Genomic DNA, 20,186 nt, shown 5'->3' on the forward strand with positions numbered 1-20,186 from the left:
ATAAGCGAGTGTAGTTGCTATTACTAAGGAAAAGGTGCTTGGGAAGCAGAAAGGCCTGAAGGTAGGTAACTCATCTGGATCGGATGGACTACACCCCAGGGTTATGAAGGAATGGGCGGGAGGAGACAGAGTAGCGCGCTGCGCGTGCGCAGCCCTCCGATGAAAAATGATATCGTATCCGTTAAATAGGGGCCGTGGACAATTCTGATTTGATGGAGAATGGACGTGAAAGCACAGAGGAACATCTGGAGAAATTTCTGAAACGCTTGTTCGCTGCTGTCGTTACTGCGTGGTCGGGAATCTTTGCCTGCTGTTGGCGACCGAGGTTGAGGTCAAATCGTTCTGACAGAGATGGTGCTCAGTACTCAGTGTTGGAGAGCTGATCAGAGCTCCAAGTTTTCGGATGACTCAGAGTCGGATTCTGGTCGGCATGGCAGGGAGAGTTTTTCTCCCTTCTCCTGTCTGCGTGAGATGTGGGACATTTGAGAGACTTTGAACTTTTTAATGTGCTCATGGACTTCTTCATCAAGTTATGGTATTGTTGCACTGTTGTAACTATATGTTATAATTATGTGGTTTTGTCAGTTTTTTCAGTCTTGGTCTGTCCTGTGTTTTGTGATATCACACTGGAGGAAATATTGTATCATTTCTTAATGCATGTATTACTAAATAAAAATAAAAGAGGACTACGTGTCTTCATAATCATAATCATAAGTAGCTGAAGAGATTGTGGAGGCATTAGTAATGACCTTTCAAGAAATATATATTCTGAAATGATTCCGGAGGACTGGAAGATTGCAAATGCCACTCCACTCTTTAAGAAGAGAGGCAGGCAGAAGAAAGGAAATTATAAGCAAGTTAGCCTGATTTGGAAAGATATTGGAGTCCATTATTAAGGACAAGTTTTTAGAGTACTTGGAGGTGCATGATAAAGTAGGCAAAAGTCAGCATGGTTTTCTTAAGGGGAAATCTTCCCTGACAAATTCATTGAGGAAATAATAGGCAGGATAGATAAAGGAGTCAGTGGATGTTGTTTATTTGTATTTTCAGTAGGCCTTTGACATGGTGTTGGATGTGAGGCTGCTTAACAAGATAAGAGTTTAAGGTATTAGAGGAAAGATACCAGCATAGAGAGAAGATTGGCTGACTGGCAGGAGGCAAAGAATCAAAACAAAGGGGTCCTATTCTAGTTGGCCACCGGTGACAAGTGGTGTTCCTCAGAGGTTGGTACTAGGACTGCTTCTTTTCACATTGTGAACAACTGGGTGAACAGAATTGATGCCTTTGTGGTCAAGTTTCCAGACCATACAAAGTTAGGGGCAAATAGTGTTGAGGAAGCAGGGAGTCTAAAGAAGGATTTGGACAAATTGGGGAATTGGGCAAAGAAATGGCAGATGGAATATAGTGTAGGGAAGCATATGGTCATGCACTTTTGTAGAAGGGAGAATAAAGGCCTTTTTCTAAATGGGGAGAAAATTCAAAAATCAGAGGTGCAAAAAGACTGAGGGCTTTGTGCAGGATTCACTAAAGGTTAATTTGCAGGCTGAGTCGATGGTAAGGAAGGCAAATGCAATGTTAGAGCATAGAACATAGAAATTTACCGAATACTACAGGCCTTTCAGCTCACAATGTTGTGCCGACCAAGTAACCTACTCTAGAATTTCCCTAGTGCATAGTTCTCTGCTTTTCTAAGCTGCATGTTAGCATTCATTTCAAAAGGACAAGAACATGAGAGCAAGGATGTAATGCTGAAGCTTTACAAGGCATTGGCAGACCGCACTTGCAGTATTGTGAACAGTTTTGGGCCCCTTATTTAAGAAAAAATGTGTCAGCATTGGACAGGGACCAGAAGAGGTTCATGAGAAGACTCCAGGAATGAAAGGGTTAACACATGAGAAGCATTTGATAGTTCTGGGCTTGTATTCACAGGAGTTTAGAAGGATGAGGGGGGATACCTTTGAAACCCATTGAATATTAACAGGCCTAAACAGAGTAGATGTGGAGTGAATGTTTACTGTAGTGAGTGACTCTAGGAATTGAGGGCACAGCCTCATTACAGCGGGATGTCCATTCAGAACAGAGATGAAGAGGATTTTCTTTAGCTAGAAGGTAGTGAATCTGTGGAATTCCATGCCACGGAGCCAAGTCATTGAGTATATTTAAAGCAGATGTTGCTAATTTCTTGGTTAGTCAGGTGTAAAAAGTTACAGGAAGAAGGTAGGAGAATGGGGTTTACAGGGATAATAAGCGGCCTAATTCTGCTTCTATGTCTTAAGGGGCCTAACACAGATAATTCATTCCCTCAAAACATGTAGGAGGATAGGGATCAACACTGCTCATTAACCATGAGAGGTGGGTATGAGCCCTCTGATCGTTGAACAAAGGTTGACACAGAGAGTAAATTAAGAAAGGGCCTTCACTGAATGGAGGTTTCTGGAAACCAATTACTGCAAATAGTCAATGCCAATTTGAAGGAACTGGACTAAGATCTGAAGTATTACTTGTGCAAACATTCCAAAAAACCTTTGGCACAAATCTTAAAGGAAATGGTTGAGAAAGATAAAAATGAGAGTTCCAAGGGCATACTAATAGATAGATACAAACTGTATTTCATAAAAGCCAGGAGAAAGTAGACCATCTGACCCCTTGAGCATCCACTGCCATTTTATTAGGCCATGATGATCTTCCAACATAACTTCTTCATCTTTCTGCTCTTTATCCCCATACTCCTTCATTCCTTCATTAACCAGACCCTTTTCAGCCTCAGTATTTTATACAATTAGTAACTCCACTACTTTGGTAAAAAATTCCAAAGATAGATTATCCTTTGAGTGAAGATTACTTTCTTTATTTCAGTGCTAAATTACCTACCCCTTACTCTAAGACTGATTGTGTATTTCTGGATTTGTCAGCCAGTGGAAATATGCAGTGAAGCCTTTAAATTCTTTGTACATTATTAAGAGGTCTCTCACCTCTCCTGAACTCTAAAAAGAAGCCTAACTTACTGAATATATTCCCTGATGACATCTCAGTCTACTTAGTCTATCCTTTTAGGTGAAAACACCTTTTAGAAGTGTACATAATATTCCAGGTATAGTCTCACCAAGGCTCTAAATAATTGTAGTAAGTTCTCTTTATTCTTGTACTTGAATCTTCTAACTATAAGTCCAATCTAATGTGCCCTGAAGAAGGGTCTCAGCCCGAAACGTCGACTATGCTTCTTCCTATGGATGCTGCCTGGCCTGCTGCGTTCCACCAGCATTTTGTGTCTGTTGCTAGTTCAATCTAATATTTGTTTCCCCAATTGTTCTGCTGCACTTGTATGTTACATTTTTAGTGATTTGTGTACAAGCACACCCAGGTGCCTTTATTAATTTTACCCAACCTCTCACCACAAAAAAAGCAAATATAGTTCGCTTTTTTTCATTCCTGCTGATGTGGATAAACATATTTTCCCACAACATACTCCATCTAAGTTGTTGACAACATTCTTACCCTGTTGATAGCCTCCTGAAGCATCTTTGCATCCTCAATATTATACATATTCCTGCTTAGTTTCATGTCATCAGCAAACCTGGAAACATACTCAGTGGCCCTGTACACCTGCTCATTAATGCAAATATCCAATCAACCAATCATGTGACAGCAACTCAAAGCATGAAAGCATGCAGACATGGTCAAGAGGTTGTTGTTCAGACCAAACATCAGAACGGGGAAGAAATGTGACCTTCACCATGGAATAACTGTTGGTGGCAGAAGGAATGGTTCAAATATGTCAGCAATTGCTGGTCTTCTAGGATTAACATGCACAACTGTCTCTAGAGTTTACTGAGAATGACGTGAAAAACAAAGAAAACATCCAGTGAGTGGCGGTTCTGTGGGAGGAAATAGGCGAGGTCCGAGGGGAATGGCCGGGCTGGTTCCAGCTGACAGGAAGGCAGCAGTAACTCACATAACCATGCATTACAACAGTGGCGTTCAGGAGAGCATCTCTGAACATACAACACATTGAACTTTGAATTGAATGGTCTACAGCAGCAGAAGGCCACACTCAGCCAAACCTTTGATTTGTATTATCCCAATTCCACATGCTCTAACTTTGTTCAGCAATCTCTTTCAACAGATCTTTGCAAAGTTCAAAACATGTCACCACCACAGCTTCCTATTCATCCACCATCACAGATGTAAAACTCACAGAACATCAATAGATTAGTCAACATGATTCTGCTTCAGTGAATTCATGTTAAAACTATTTAATCATGTTATTATTTTGGATACTTCAATATTACATTATTTATTATGGATTCCAGAATTTTCTGATGACCAATCAAAGTCAAGGTTATTGTCACATCACAAATACTTGAATGCACAGCTGTAATGAAAAACGTAATTGCAGCAGCATCATAGGCACGTTGCATCATATAAATAGCATTCACAAGAAAATATAAATTAATCTGAAATCATACATGTTTTTAAAAGAAACCACAATTCAAATAAATACCTATTTTAGTGCAAAGCGGTAAGGTGGTCAAAGTGGTTATAGATTTGCTAAACTGAAGTCATTAGGGTTTTACTGATTGGTGCAAGAATCAAATGGTTGAAGGGAAATAGCTTTCCCTGAGCCTGCTGGTGCGGTACTTCAGAGACCCATCTTGCTCCAGTAAGCTAACTCATCGACAACTGTGATTTGTCCAAAAACAGCAGCGTTGTTGCCAAATTTGGAACCATACTTTTAATCTAGCTTTGGAACTATACGCAGTCATGGATATATAGACAGTAGAGCAGTAGGCTATGCATGCAGCTTGAGGCGCAACTGTGTTGATGGTCAGCGATCAGAATCTTTTTGTGGGTACTCAGACTAACTAGTTTTCCATCCTCTCTCGCCCTCTTTCCTTAAGTAGTGAGATCATATATGCTAGCTTCCAGACTGCAGGAACCATTCCAGAATCTCTCACACTTTAGGTGACAACCAGAGTATTCAGTCACTCCATTCAAAACTCTAAGGTGTAGATTATCAGATCCTTGGAGTATATCAGTTCTCAGGTTTAGGAATTTCTACCTTAGGAACTTTTTCATGGTATTTCTTTTCATTGTTATGTTCCTATACAGCAGCTGTTACAATGTTTATTATAATTCTGTTTTTATTATTCTCATAATTTATTTTCCCTTATTATCCTTTATTGAAATCCAAAATACTCCAAAAGTCTAAGCTTATTTCTTTTTCAATATAGGTTTTTTTCCCTTGGTTTAATATTAACTTTAATCTCTTCTGTAATCCATAGATGTACAACGTTTCCTATTGCCTTTGTAGATTAAAATCTCATGATTTCTCTTGTTACTACTCTGCCCAATAAGCACTGCAACTATTCAGAAGCCTATAAATTAATAAATATCTGTAAAACAAAAACACCAAGTATTTCAAAAGGGACACATTATTCCTCTAAAAAATATATCTACAATGAAAAAGAAAACATTCCTGAAATAGAAGCTTTTTGTACCACAAGCCACAGCAACAAAAAAACAGTAATTTTCCAGAGTTATCCACTCATTCAATCACTTTGGTAATTTTCCTACCTCAGGAAATTTGAGCACCTTACATGTCTTCTGAACAAAATAATAAATATATAATTGATTGAGACTAACCTGGACAACTTCATCATCTTCATCCAAAAGCCCTTCAAGTACTTCAGTGGCAGTCTGTAATGACATACAGCATATTTATTTTATTAAGATTAATGGAAAATGATACCCAATTTATTCAAGCAGTCCATGCCAGTTATTCATAGCTCTTCTGAGAAGATCAAGCAAAGTAAGCATGATTTCCTCTCCTACAAATAAAAAACTGCAGAATCTGACATAAAACAGAAAATACAATAAACACTTAGCAAGTCAATCAGCATTGGTGGAAAGATACATTGAACTAATATCTCAGTTCAAAGACCCATTATCAAAACAGCTTCAACCATTAACTTTTCTCTGCCCTCAAGAGGATACCTTACCTACTGACGTATCTTCCATCTTTATTTCATTGTTTCCTATAAAATTATTTGGAAACTCTTTCAATAATTTCAATTACTTTCCTCTTCTTCTTCCCTCCGTCATGTTGATGTTTTAGTATTCTGGCATGATGTTTTAGTGGTGGCAAACCTGAAGATATGTTACAGACTGATGTACAGTACAATTGATTACAGGAGCTGTGCAGGGAGCATGATGAAGAAAGGAAGAGCAGGGAGGCTGAAAATGCAGTAAAACAAACAGGAGAATTTTAAAAGAGAGTGGAAGGCATGAGAAATGAGTATGGCTTTTGAATGAATTTTGAAAGTGGTGGTAGGATTGACATCACAATGTAGGTTTTTACTTGGAAATCCCATGGCACCAAAGTCGGGTAGCTGGTAGCAGAGTGAACCAAACAGGCCACGTTGTGTACTATCATTATTTTTTAAATGAAGGCTTGCTCCACAGGAGCAGGGCTGTTTCATCAAGTGCTACAAAAGGTATTCAAGCCTTCTTGGTCCTGAAACTTCTATATTCCATCAGCTTCAGTTATTTAAAGATACTCTTGGCCCTCTTCACCCTCCCCCGCCCCCAATCTTCCTTTCTACAGTATTAACATTGCCATGGGGAGGATTCCCTTGTTCCTTGGCAGGAAAGCCACTTGTTACTTCTGTCGCTGTCCACCCGGATCCAGCTTAGGACACAACAGGTTTAAATGAAGCCCGAGAAGTAAAATGGACAAGGCTGAAATTACAGACTAATCAGCATTTTATGCATCATCAATATACCAACAGTAACATTTTGTGCTGGGATTTTTATCTTCCCAGATTCAGAAGATGGCCAGCTGGATGAATTTTGGTCTCCTTCATAGTTAGAGATTAAATATTTTGAGCACAAATAAGATTTTGTACACATAACATTTAGGTCTTCCGGTTAGGAGACTACGAGGCTTTACATCCACAGCCAATAAAATGATCCCTGAGCCAATGCTGTAAGATAATCATATCCAAGGATTTTCAATATACACTTCAACTAAACGGTGTTGGCATATAAGTTTGCTTGCTGAATTTACATTGCTTAATGTTAATCAACCAGTCAATTAATATATACAGTCGGCCCTCCTTATCCACAGGGGATTAGTTCTGGGACCACCCATGGATGCCAAAAAACGCGGATGCTCAAGTCCATTATATAAAATGGTGTAGTATTTGCATATAACCTATGCACATCCTCCCATATACTTTAAATCATCTCTAGATTACTTATAATACCTAATACAATGTAAATGCTATGCAAATAGCTGTTATACTGTATTGTTTAGGGAATAATGACAAGAAAAAACGCTCAAACAATGAGTGCTGGAGAGAGAACTTCCGAGTTTTCCCAATCCTCAGTTGGTTGAATCCGCGCATGCGGAACCCGCAAACAAGGAGGGCTGACTGTACAGGTTTTAGAACATGAAAGATTCATTTTTCAATACTGTGTATCTATTGGGTCATTCGATGTAGTTAAGAGTGGGTGATATGTTCTTGATTGGTAAAGGCGTTAAGGGTTACGGAGTGAAGGTAGATTGAGATAGAATGGCAGAGTAGACTAAGTGGACTGAACAACCTAATTCTGCTCCTATACTTTATGTAATCTAAGTCCTTTTAAACAGAATGTTGAAAAACATTTTTCAGTAAATGTTGGGAAATTATATTACAGCTGTACAAAGCACTGGTTCAGCTGCACGTGGAGTATTGTATGTAGCTCTGGGTACCCACACTATAGGAAAAACAAAATGTGATTAAATTAGAGATGGTGCAGAGAATGTTGCCCAGATTAGAAGGCTTGAATTATCCCGAGAGATTGCATAGATTAGGTCTGTTTTGTCTAGAGCACAGGAAGCTGAGGGGTGATATGATAGAGGTGTATAAAACTACAAGAGGCATGGAGAAAGTAGATAACCAGTGAATGACATGGTAGGGACATCTAAAGTAGAGGGCATAGGTTGAAGGTGGAGGGAGATTTAAAGGATCTGATGGGTTAATATTTCACATAAAGAGTAATTGGTATCTGGAATGAGCTGCCAGAGGAGGCTGTGGATGCAGGAATAGCAACAACATTTAAGAGGCATCTTGACTGGTACATGAATGAGAAGACCATAGGGGGATGTGAAACTACTGCAGGCAAGTGAGATGAGAATAAATGGGTATGATAGTTGGTATAGTTGTGGTGGACAGTCTGTTTCCACTATCGGTATATGTGTGGTAGGCTGAACAGCCTGTTTCTAACATTGTATGTCACCTTTTAAACAAGGTTGTTGAATGTGCGGGTACCAATGGGAAATCATAGCATCATAAACACATTCATGAGTAGGCCTTTCTACAAATAGATTTTGTTGCCATACATTTTCTCTACTCAGAAAAATAAGGATGTTGTTTAAAGATGGCAACATTTGTTTTAAACATCCATGCTTTTGCAAATTAATACATTGTATATTAAACTGGATAGAAAACTGAGCATTTGTACTTTAGTAACTGGCACTCTGCCTTTGTGTTTTGTCTTTAAGGCGTAGAAACAATTAGGAATGTTTCACTGGTGCTCTACCTGCACAAAAATATATTAAAAATAAACCAAGTGTAAACATGGTAATGCAGCAGCACTTTAAACAGGGGAGCAGCAAAAACTGTCAAATGCTGCAGTTTACAAGTTATAATCTGTCCATGTCTTTGTAGAAATCATTTTAAAGCAACGCAATTAGGTGCAAAGGGCTCAAGTCAAGATTGCCTCATGCAGCAGCTCAAGTGCAAGACATGGAAGCATTTAACCCAGTAGTTTAGATGACTGACCATTCAATTTATGAGCATTTTGGGCAATAAAATCCAGTCTGAACTTCGTAACAGCACATTCATGTGACAAAGATGACAATTACAATCTATGGTTACTGCAGTTGCTCTTTGGTCTGAAAGAAGATGACAGTATTAATTATATGCAGTTGTCATTTATCAGACTTAACTTGGCAGCGAGCTGAGTCTTTATTCTTATCACCAACTTGACTATTACATTTTGAATTTTTTAATACACTGAAGTGAAGGCAATTAGGACAGAAGTGAACACGGCTTTCCTTTTATCTTATGCACTGTAATTTGTCCCATGGTGTGTACGGTGAGCACCAGTGAAACGTTGCTAATTGTTTCTACATCTTAACGACAGAAAGCAAAGGCAGAGTGCCAGTTACTAAAATAGAGGCTCAGTTTCTATCTCGTTTTACAGTGCATTTCATGTACAACATATTAATATGCAAAAGCATGGATTATTTTCCGGCGACTGTGAAAATTTTTTTGATTATATTAAGATCTACAAGCAGCAAAGGAATGAACAACTTGTTTTTTAGAATCTAAGGAAGAATGAGAATTAGAAAGCCGAGACTTCATTTTCTTCACAGGATCGTTGGTATTAAATAGCTAAGCAAACAAGAGTCATTGATTTACTTCTCCTTGAAGGGGTTGGTGACTCAAATAAAGCTGCACTCGGAATCAGGTTTATTATCACCAGCATGTGTTGTGAAATTTGTTAATTTAGCAGCAGCAGTTCAATGCAATACATAATATAGAATGAAAATAAATAAAATAAAATAAATAAGCAAATTAGAGGAAGTACTATATATAAAATAGTTTGAAAATAGTGCAAAAACAGAAATAACATGTATTAAAAATAAGTGTAATAACCTGGTTCATATCTTTACTGTTACGCTTAAGTATTTCATTTAGCAGCTCTGTAAGAGGTGCTGTTCTGCTTTCAGCCTGTCTAGGTTATTGTTGAAGATAAGGGATGACGTAGAATGTGTGCCATCCAATCAACCGGAGGTTTTCTTGGTGAGGATCAGTAAGGTTGGTCTGGGCTTTTGTTTGTTGGGAGATGAAGAAAGAAGACGCTGGGGAGAACCGGTCGTAGCATACGATCCGGTGGGAGGCCTGTTTTGTTTGAGTTGGATTGCGAGTGACATTTGGAAGGTGGTGTGGGCGTTCACTCTGACTGAGGGCCCAGTGCGTGAGTGGCAGAGAAGATCAAGATGGGCTCCAACTTGTGCACATTTGACTGTTTAATTAGAATGGGCCATTTTCTTTTTGTTACTCTTTACTAACCCTTTAGTTAAGATTCATAAATATAATTCCTTTAATTGTATGCAGTGTACTGTCTGTAATTTGGTGGCACTAATTTGTAACAGGATAGCAAGTGACACGGTATCCACACAAACTGGGGTTTGGGGTGGGATGAGCCAGTTTCAATCTCATGAGTTTGATGGGACTTGGGAGTGTCTTCCCTAGACTTGTGCAGCCAAGGAAACCAGGGTGTATCATAAGTAAGGTAGTGTTCCTGGGTTCAGTTTCCATTTAGGAATCATATGACAGAGGGGAAGAAGCTGTTCCTGAATCGCTGAATGTGTGCCTTCAGGTTTCTGTACATCCTTCTTGATGGTAACAATGAGAAGAAAGCATGTCCTGGGTGTTGGAGGGTCCGTAATAATGTATGCCCTCTTTCTGAGGCACTGGTCCTTGAAGATGTCTTGGATACTACAGAGGCTGGTACCCAAGATGGAGCTGGCTCATTTTACAACTTCCTGTAGCTTCTTTGGGTCCTGTGCAGTGCCCCCCCCACCCCATACCAGACAGCGACGCAGCCTGTCAGGATGCTCTCCACTGAACATCTATAGAAGTTTTCAAGTGTTTTCTGTGACAAACCAAACCTCTTCAAACTCCTAACGAAGTACAGCCACTGTCTTGCCTTGTTTATATCTGCATCAGTACGTTGGGACCAGGTCAGATCCTCAGGTATCTTGACACAAAGGAACTTGAAATTGCTCACTGTCTCCACCTCTGATTGCTCTATGAGGATTGGTTCATGTTCTGTCGTCTTACTCTTCCTGAAGTTCACAATCAGCTTTTTCTCATCTTACTGACATTGAGTGCAAGGTTGTTACCGTGACACCACTCAGAAAGCTGATATATTTCACTCCTGTACACCCTCTCATATCCAACTGAGATTCTACCAACAATGGCTATATCATCAGCAAATTTATATATGTGGTATTTGAGCTATACCGAACCACACAGTCATGGGTATAGAGGGAGTAGAACAGTGCACTAAGCACACATCCCTGGGGGCACCATTGTTGATTGTCAGTGAGGAGGAGATATTATCACCAACCCGTGCAGATTGTGGTCTTACGGTTAGGAAATCGAGGATCCAATTGCAGAGGGAGGTGCAGAGACCCAGTTTCTGTAGCTTATCAATCAGGATTGTGGGAATGATGGAGTTAAATGCTGAGCTATAGTCAACGAACAGCATCCTGACATAGGATGTTTGTATTGTCCAGGTGAACTAAGGCTGTCAGAAGAGCTATTGAAATTGCGTCTGCCATAGACCTATTGTGGCAATAGGCACATTGCAGTGGGTACAGGTCCTTGCTAAGGCAGGAGTTCGTTCTATCTAAGACCACCCTCTCAAAGCATTTCATCACTATAGATGTGAGTGCTACTGGGCGACAGTCAGTAAGGCAGCTCACACTGCTCTTTCTTATCTCTGCTATAATTATTGCTTTTTTGAAGCTTGGTATTAAGAAAGTCAAAAAATGCAGAAGCTGGAAATGGAAAATGCTGGAAATACTCTACAGGTAAGGCAGCATCTGTAAAAAAGGAAGCTGAGTAAAGTTCTGAATGTTAAATCTGGTTCTGTTTCATGGATGCTATCTGACCTGCTGAGTGCAGCATTTTCAGCATTTGTTTCCTCAATATTATACGTAGACTAGGTGGGTCTTAAATAAACAGTTTTCTGATGTAAAGTGTTAGAATTTAATCAATTCAGCATCAGTTACACAGTGCAGCCTCACAACTTCCCAGTTCAATGTCTTCAATGCTGAATCTGGCCAGTGCTAATTATCTCCTCTGACCCTTGCATGCTCTGTGACTCTTCCTTTGTAAATCTAAATCTAAATTCAACCCTAATACACCATGTGATTCCTCTTCATGCTGCTGCTTCACAGCTTCACTGGCCAGGGTTTGATGTCAATCCAGAATGCTGGCTGTGTAAAGATTGCATGTTTTCTATGTAATTGTGTGGGTTTCTCCAGGTGCTTTGGTTTTTTCCTACATCCCAAAGACATGCAGCTGGGTGGATTAGTTGGGTAACTTATCCCCAGATAAGAGGAGGGGAGAGTTGATGAATATGCGAGAAAGAATGGGTTAATGGAAAATAATTAAGGGAGTGGAGCTGGTGGGAATACACTGAGAGCCAACATTGACTCAAGGGGCCAAGTTGTGCTTTTCTATGTTGTGAGAAACTTGACGACAATTTTGTGATGTGACTGTTCTGCAAACATTTTCAATATTCAGCAGAATCGAATAATTTATGGCAGTCCAATATTTAATTATTTTTTGCTTTTTACTTTTTGAACACATTGAAAAATACTTCTTAGTTTCTTGCAAACAAAAATGTATATCCTTCCCAAGCCCATATATCATCAAATTTGAAAGGAATTACTTGGATCAGTATCTGTAGTAAAATTGAGAACACATTCTATTTAATTAATGTATATTACCCAGAATATTTCTTCCCTAACAACTGTGTTACAGGATTTTCATAAAGTTGACATTCACAGTCTTTTTAAGCTAAAATTTCTTAGCTCAAGTAGTTTGCTGTGTTATCCAAATATTAAAATTATGTCATGGACCTGATTTCATCAATTAGGTTATGATTTTCCAAATAAAAATTCTTTCCTTTTAACCATAGACATACAGTGCCTTTACAAGGTATTCACCTCCCTTAGAAGTTTTCATGTTTTATTGTTTTACAACACTGAATCACGGTGGATTTAATTTGGCTTTTTTGACACTGATCAACAGAAAAAAACTCTTTTGTGTCAAAGTGAAAACAGATCCCTAAAGAGTAATCTAAATTAATTATAAATATAAAACACCAAATAGTTGATTGCATAAGTATTTACCCCCCGCCCCTTAATATGACACACCAAATCATAACTGGTGCAGTCAATTGGTTTTAGAAGTCACATCATTAGTTAAATGGAGATCACCTGTGCACAGTCAAGGTGTCTCAATTGACAGCAGTGAAAATACAACGGTATCTGGAAGGTCCAACTACTGTGAGACAGTATCGTAGCAAAAACTAAACCATGAAGACAAAAGAACACTCCAAGCAACTCCGCGAAAAGGGTATTGAAAAGCATAAGACAGGAGATGGATACAAGAACATTTCCAAGTCACCGAATATCTCTTGTTAGTCAACTAAATCAATCATCAAGAAATGGAAAGAATGTGGCACAGCTGTAAATCTGCCTAGATGCAGGCCATCCTCAAAAAACTGTATCACCGTACAAGAAGGGGACTAGTGATGGAAACCACTGACAGACCTATGACAACTCTGGAGGAGTAACAAGCTTCAGTGGCTGAAATGGGAGAGACAGCACATATAGTAACTGTTGTTCGGGTACTTCAGTTGCAGCTTTATGGCAAAGAGAAAGTCACCGTTGAAAAAAAACTCGTATGAAATCTCAGCTAGAGTTTGCCAGTAGGCGTGTGGGAGACTCTAAAGTCATCTGGAAGAAGGTTCTATGGTCTGATGAAACCAAAATTGAGCTTATTGGCCATCAGACTAAATGCTGTGTTTGGTGTAAGCCAAACTCTGCACATCATCAAAAACATACCATCTCTACTGTAAGGCATGGTGGTGGCTGCATCATGCTGTGGGGATGCTTCACTGCGGCGGACCCTGGAAGGCTTTTGAAGGTAGAGGGTAAAATGAGTGCAGCAAAATACGGGGAAATCCTGGAGGAAAACCTGATGCAGTCTGCAAGAGGACTGCGACTTGGGAGAAGATTTGTTTTCTAGGAAGACAACAACCCCCAGCATAAAGCCAAAGCTACACAGGAAAAGCTTAAAAACAACAAAGTTAATGACCTGGATTGGCCAAGTCAGAGTCCAGACCTCAATCCAATTGAGAATTTGTGGCTGCACTTGAAAAGGGCTGTTCACTCACAATTCCCATGCAATCTGACAGAGCTTGAGCAGTTTTGTAAAGAAGAATGGGGAAAACTTGCAGTGTCCAAGTGTGACAAGCTGATAGAGACCTATCCACACAGACTCAAGGGTGTAATTGCTGCCAAAGGTGCATCTACTAAATACTGACTTGAAGGGGGTGAATACTTAAGCAATCAATTATTTTGTTTCACACTTGTAATCAATTTAGATCACTTTGTACAGATCTGTTTTCACTTTGAAACAAAATGGCCTTTTTCAATTGATTAGTGTCAAAAAAGCCAAATTAAATCCACTGTATTTCAATGTTATAAAACAATAAAACATGCAAACATCCAACAGGGTTGGATACTTTTTTATAGGCACTGCACAAATGGATTCATGCTTTCTGTCCCACTGCCAAGGGCTACCTTTGCTCAAGGAACACATTTTCTTGTTTCTGCAGTTGTGTTTAATCTGACTCCTACCTCTAAAAACACAGCAGAGAGTAGGTACTGAACACAAACAAATAAAGATGGTAATGGCAGACCACAATGAACCATGCAGGAATTTTGTTGTGTCTTGCAAACCAACCTACTGTAAATTATAATTTCGATTAAACAGATGAACATATATTAGAACATTTATATATGCCAAAATGCTGTTGTGATTACATTCTTGTCAGCTTGTTTAATTAAATGATCTTTGAAGATAAAAAGATCTTTCTGAAGGGCAGTATAATTTGATTTATTCAGTTAAGCACAAAAATGATAAGGAAATATTTAATCAAGATACACAAACCTCCCCAACATCTAGATTGTCATTGCATTTAACAACTTTAATCTCCTCAATATTTTCAGCAAGGTCCCACAGCTACGAGCTCTGATGAAGGGTGTCAGCCCAAAATGTTGACTGTTTATTTGTTTCCACAGACCTGCTGAGTTCCTCCAGAAATTTGCATTTTGCTTAAGATCCTACAACTGTTGACTTCAGTCAGGATTCAAATATAAATAAGTGCTCTATAGAAAAAAGTGCAGTTGACATCTCGGCCCGAAACTATACTTTTTCTTATAGATGCTGACTAGCCTGCTGAGTTCCTCCAGCATTTTGTTTGGGTTGCTTGGATTTCCAGCATCTGATTTTATCTTGTTTGTGATCAGGAGCACACAGAAGCCCATGAGAAAAGCTGAAGGAATATACCACTTCCAAATCCATCTTCACATTCTGCCAAGCAACTTTCTGTAATGAACTTAATATATGGATCCAACAAGTTGTTCAAGATTAACAAGGCAGCTCAAGGTTGTTTCTTCCCGAGGACTGGGAAATCAAGAACTACAGGATGTTGGCTTAAAAGAGAGAGAAAGATTTAAAAAGAACTTGAGGGGTAACATTATTATGCAAAGTGTGGTATCCATGAAATGAGCTGCCTATAAAAGTGTTAAGGAAGGGACAATAAAAGCTTTTAAAAGACAGTTGGACAGGTGCATTGAATGTAAAGGTTCAGAAGGTTATTGACAAATGGGGTATCTTGGTCGGCTTTGAACTGTTGGGCTGAACAGCTTGTTTTCATGCTGTGTAAAACTATGACTCTAAATCAACACTCTAGTAAAACATTCACAGCTAAATTCCGGAGTTCACACTACATCCTACCCTTCAGCTTGTTGGTCAATTGTTATGATGTGAACAGTGCATGTTGTGAGCTCACTATTATTTTTCTAAGAAGTCTGACACAATGCTGGTCATTCATTTTAAACTACATAGAAATAGTACATGGAAACATGTTTCACAGCAAAGCCAGTTTATATCAGTGGTTGCTGTCCATGCAAGAAAATAACTCCTATCTCAAATACCTACATTACTGTCAAGACTCTATAACATTAATAGGGATTTGGTAGCTTATGATAAAGCCATCAAATGATGGAGCAAGTAAATTTGGGGATGATCAAGAAGCTAGAGCAATAGGCCTACAGCAGATGCAATCTTACTGGTTCTCCGCTTGGCCTTGGATCACCTTGACAACAGTAAAACCTACATCAAGCTGCTGTTTATTGATTACAGTTCAGCGTTTAACACCATCATCCCCTCAGTACTGATCCACAAGCTTCAAATCCTGGGACTCGCTATCTCCCTCTGCAACCAGATCTTTGACTTCTTCATCCAGAGACTACAGTCTGTATGGATCAGAAATAACATCGCTTCCTCACTGACAACCAACACTGGTGCACTCAAGGATGTGTACTTAGCCCACTGCTCTGATCACTAGATATCCATGGCTGTGTTGCTAGGCACCACTCAAACACCATCTATAAATTTGCCGATGATACAACTGCTGTTGGCATAACCTCAGATGGTGATGAGGAGGCATACAGGTGTGAGATAGATCAACTGGTTAAGTGGTGTCATAACAACTACATTGCCCTCAACATCAGTAAGACCAAGGAATTGATTGTGGACTTTTGGAAGGGGAGGTTGAGGGAATACACACCAGTCCTCATCAAGGGACCAGCTGTGGAAAGGGTGAGCAGCCTCAAGCTCCTGAGTGTCAACATCTCTGAAGATCTATCCTAGGCCCAACATATTGATGCAGTTATGAAGAAGACACATCAGCAGCTATATTTCATTAGGAGTTTGAGGAGATCTAGTATGGCACCAAACACTAGAGCAAATTTCTACAGGTGTACAATGGAGGATTCTAACTGGTTGCATCACCATCTGAAATGAAGTGGCCACTGCACAGGATCAGAAAAAAGCTGCAGTGGGTTGCAAACTCAGCCAGCTCCATCATGGGCACCAGCCTCCCCACCACTGAGGACACCTTCATAACGTGATCCTTAAAAAACGTGATATCCATCATTAAGGACCCTCATCACCCAGGACATGCTCTCTTCATATTACCAGCATCAGAGAGGAGGTACAAGACCCTGAAGACACACACTCAATGTTTCAGGATCGGCTTCTTTCACTGTGCCAACAGATGTCTGAGCAGACAATGAACTGACTCATGAGAACTCTCTCACTATTTTTGCTCTCTTTTTGCACTACTTACTTAATTTAATTTTTTAATATACTTCTTGTAATATAGTATTTTTATGTATTACACTGTACTGCTGCTGGAAATCAACAAATTTCACGAGGTATGTCAGTGATATTAAACCTGATTCTAATTCTAATAGAAATGGTGGCAACACTGCTATTTTAGAGGAACACAGTGTAGGTCTTAAAGTGATTGATTGTACAGATTGCTGCTTTGGGGCTGTCACATCAAGGCATAGTGTGGCTGAAAACATGAATAGACATTTCAAAGTCAAAGTAGCCCCTAATCAGGAGTCAATACAGATCAGAGTGTTTGGCACATGTTATACCTAAATGGGAGTTAGGCTATGCCTTCCTCGGCATTGAATAGGTGTGCATTTTACTCTGTCAGAAAGTGAGAATTGTTCAGCCATTTGGTTTAAATACTGCTGTATATAATAAAACATGAATTTAATGAAACTGCAAGTGCACTTATTCGATATTCCAAAAGCAATGCTAAAAAGGTATTAATATAATGAATAAAGGTTTTTCTGCTTTAACTCCATGAGCCTCTTATTAGTTATCTTCCCAATAGCACAGCATATACATCTTCGTTCAGCTTCAGCATTTAGTTAGATTGCATCTCCACTCGCAATACATTAAATGGCGATGTTTCAAGCAAATTCAATCTGAAAGTATTTTTATGCTATCCTGACTTGTAATTAGCTTTAGTAAGGTTGACTCATCATCCCACTGTAAAATACTTTATGCAAAAAATATGCTGTGTGAAATAATTGAAATTTGACAAATATATCAGGTATAATTTTAAAAAGCATGAAAAATCCATCTATTTAAAAATAATGAATAACAAATTGTGCTTTCCTAATCCATTGGATTGCACTTATTTCCAAGTTGTGAGTTTTATGAATTACTGTGATAAACTACATCATCATTACAAATTACAACACAAAGCTTCAAAATGTTCCTCCTGAATGGAATTTCAAACTTCTAAATTGTTTTACATTTTTGCTGTAAGGACAAAAATCATTTGAGTGATCATTCGCATCTCAGTGATGAAATTAAATTGTTTGGCATCCACTGATTCAGGCCATGCAAAACTATGAAATGGCCCCTGAAAGAAGACTCTGCTGAAGTACTTTTTTTTAAAGTGGTTGAACATTATGCTATTGCTGATAAAGAGTATAAGGGTTTTGTATCTGATTTCTTATGTTTGTAGCAAGCCATCCCAAACCAAAACAAAATCTCAGCATTCATCTTCAACAGATCTGCAATAAATAACTCACATGACCAGAAAACAGTACAGATCTCGTTCATTATAGAGTGGGGAGAATTCCACTGACTACTCAACAGCTCAAGCAAGTCAGTCACCAATTCACTTAAAGTGGGCTCTAATGTTAAACTGTGAAAGTTCCTCCAATTCCTCCCAATTTACTTAATATACATAGGAAGTTATTGTATCATTATTCCATATATTTTCAATATCTGTGTCTCTTTCTATATTTTGCCCAATCTAGAAGGCAAACAATATTTGCCACAAGCTATTTGTCCTCCTTCTTTGCATTTTGGTGAGTACATCAAAATTATCATGAGACAAACTCACTAATTACAGGGCAGTGATATTATAGTTTTCCCCCAAATTTCAAATTGCTCATTAATTCTTAACTTTAAAGAACAATAACTGAATACTCCATTAAATAATGGGAAAATTAGAGCATGGTAGATGAACTACACAATATTTTGCTGTCTAGTATTTTTGCAGTTCTTGTACTGTGGATTACATAAACTTAATGCAGACTTTTTTGAGGCCAGTTTAAAGTTTTATCAGCTTGTTACTGATCAGACAAATTTAATAGCTTGTGTATTTTTCACAAAATTTCTTCACTCTCAATTTCTTCACAAGATGAGAACTACCTTTTTCAGCTTGATTTCCAACATACACGGTTTTATTTTTGATTTTCAGATTAACTTTAGTATATAGAAGTGAACCTCTGTTATTACAGGGAAGATATGACTGTACTACTAGATCCAATTCAAACCAAATTACCAAGTTCACTAATGACATAACAGATGTAGGCCACATCAATAACAATGATGAAATGGCATTCAGAGCGGAGGTAGAGTGGCTGGTAAAATGGTGCGAGTCCAACTTGATCCAACGTGGACTTTGTGGACTTTAGGAAGGAGCAGGCTGACCACTTCCCACTACTCTGTGGAGACAGTTAGGAGTACCACATTTCTGGATGTGCACATAATGGATGATCTCACCTGGTCCCTCAAAACTACCTCTTTAGCCAAGAAAGCACAACAGTGTCTGCACTTCCTGAGGAGATTAAAGCGAATGAGGCTTCCCTTGCCCCCCGCCCCCCATTCTAATCAATTTTTACAGGTGCATTACCGACAGTATCCCAACCAGTTGCATCACCATCTGGTACAGGAATTGCAAGGCATCTGACCACAAGACCCTACAAAGGATTGCAAGGACTGCTGAGAGGATCATCAATATCTCTCTTCCACCCATCAGACAGATTTATCAGGAGAAATGATGAAGCATTATCAATGATTTCTGCCATCTGTCCCACAAACTCTTTGACCCCCCCCCCCCCCGCTACCACCAGGCAGAAGATACCATAGCATTAGGACAAGGACTGTTAGGGTGGGAAACAGCTTCTTCCCCTAGGCCGTGAGATTACTGAACTCAATGCCACCACCCAGGTCTCATTACGTCTGAAGCGCCAGTAGCATATACTGTTTGCTTTTTCACCTATGCCATAAATGCACCTTATTATATCTTAATTTATTTGTGGTAATATTACCTGAAGTGTTGTATATGGGCTATATCATTGTGTTGTGCACCTTGGCCCGGGGGAATGCTGTTCTGTTTGGCAGTATACATGTATACGGTTGAATAATAATAAATATGAACTTTAATGTGATCTTGAATTAAATAAAGAGGAGATTCACAAGCACGTTGTCCAGAATTGAAAATCTTACCAAAGTGAAAAAAATTGGATAGGCGGAGGTTGTTTCCTTTGCAAAAGAAGCTGGTGTGGTTGTAGCTTAATTGAAAGCCACAAAGTCATCAGTGGCCAAGATAAAATGGTTATAACATAAATTATAACAAGTTTCTTTTAGCAGAAGTGTCAAACA

General features: G+C 39.0%; 1 protein-coding gene across 1 annotated transcript in view; it reads right to left on the reverse strand.

Moving 5' to 3' along the window:
• The window catches only part of LOC140195440 (uncharacterized), a 442,685-nt gene that overhangs the window by 129,724 nt on the left and 292,775 nt on the right, over positions 1-20,186 (reverse strand). The window contains exon 9 of the mRNA XM_072253735.1: positions 5,644-5,697. Within this exon, the coding sequence (XP_072109836.1) occupies positions 5,644-5,697 (54 nt within the window). The remainder of the gene's footprint in view (positions 1-5,643; positions 5,698-20,186) is intronic.

This window comes from Mobula birostris, chromosome 3 (genome assembly GCF_030028105.1).
Source record: "Mobula birostris isolate sMobBir1 chromosome 3, sMobBir1.hap1, whole genome shotgun sequence".
In the NCBI taxonomy this organism is placed as follows: domain Eukaryota; kingdom Metazoa; phylum Chordata; class Chondrichthyes; order Myliobatiformes; family Myliobatidae; genus Mobula; species Mobula birostris.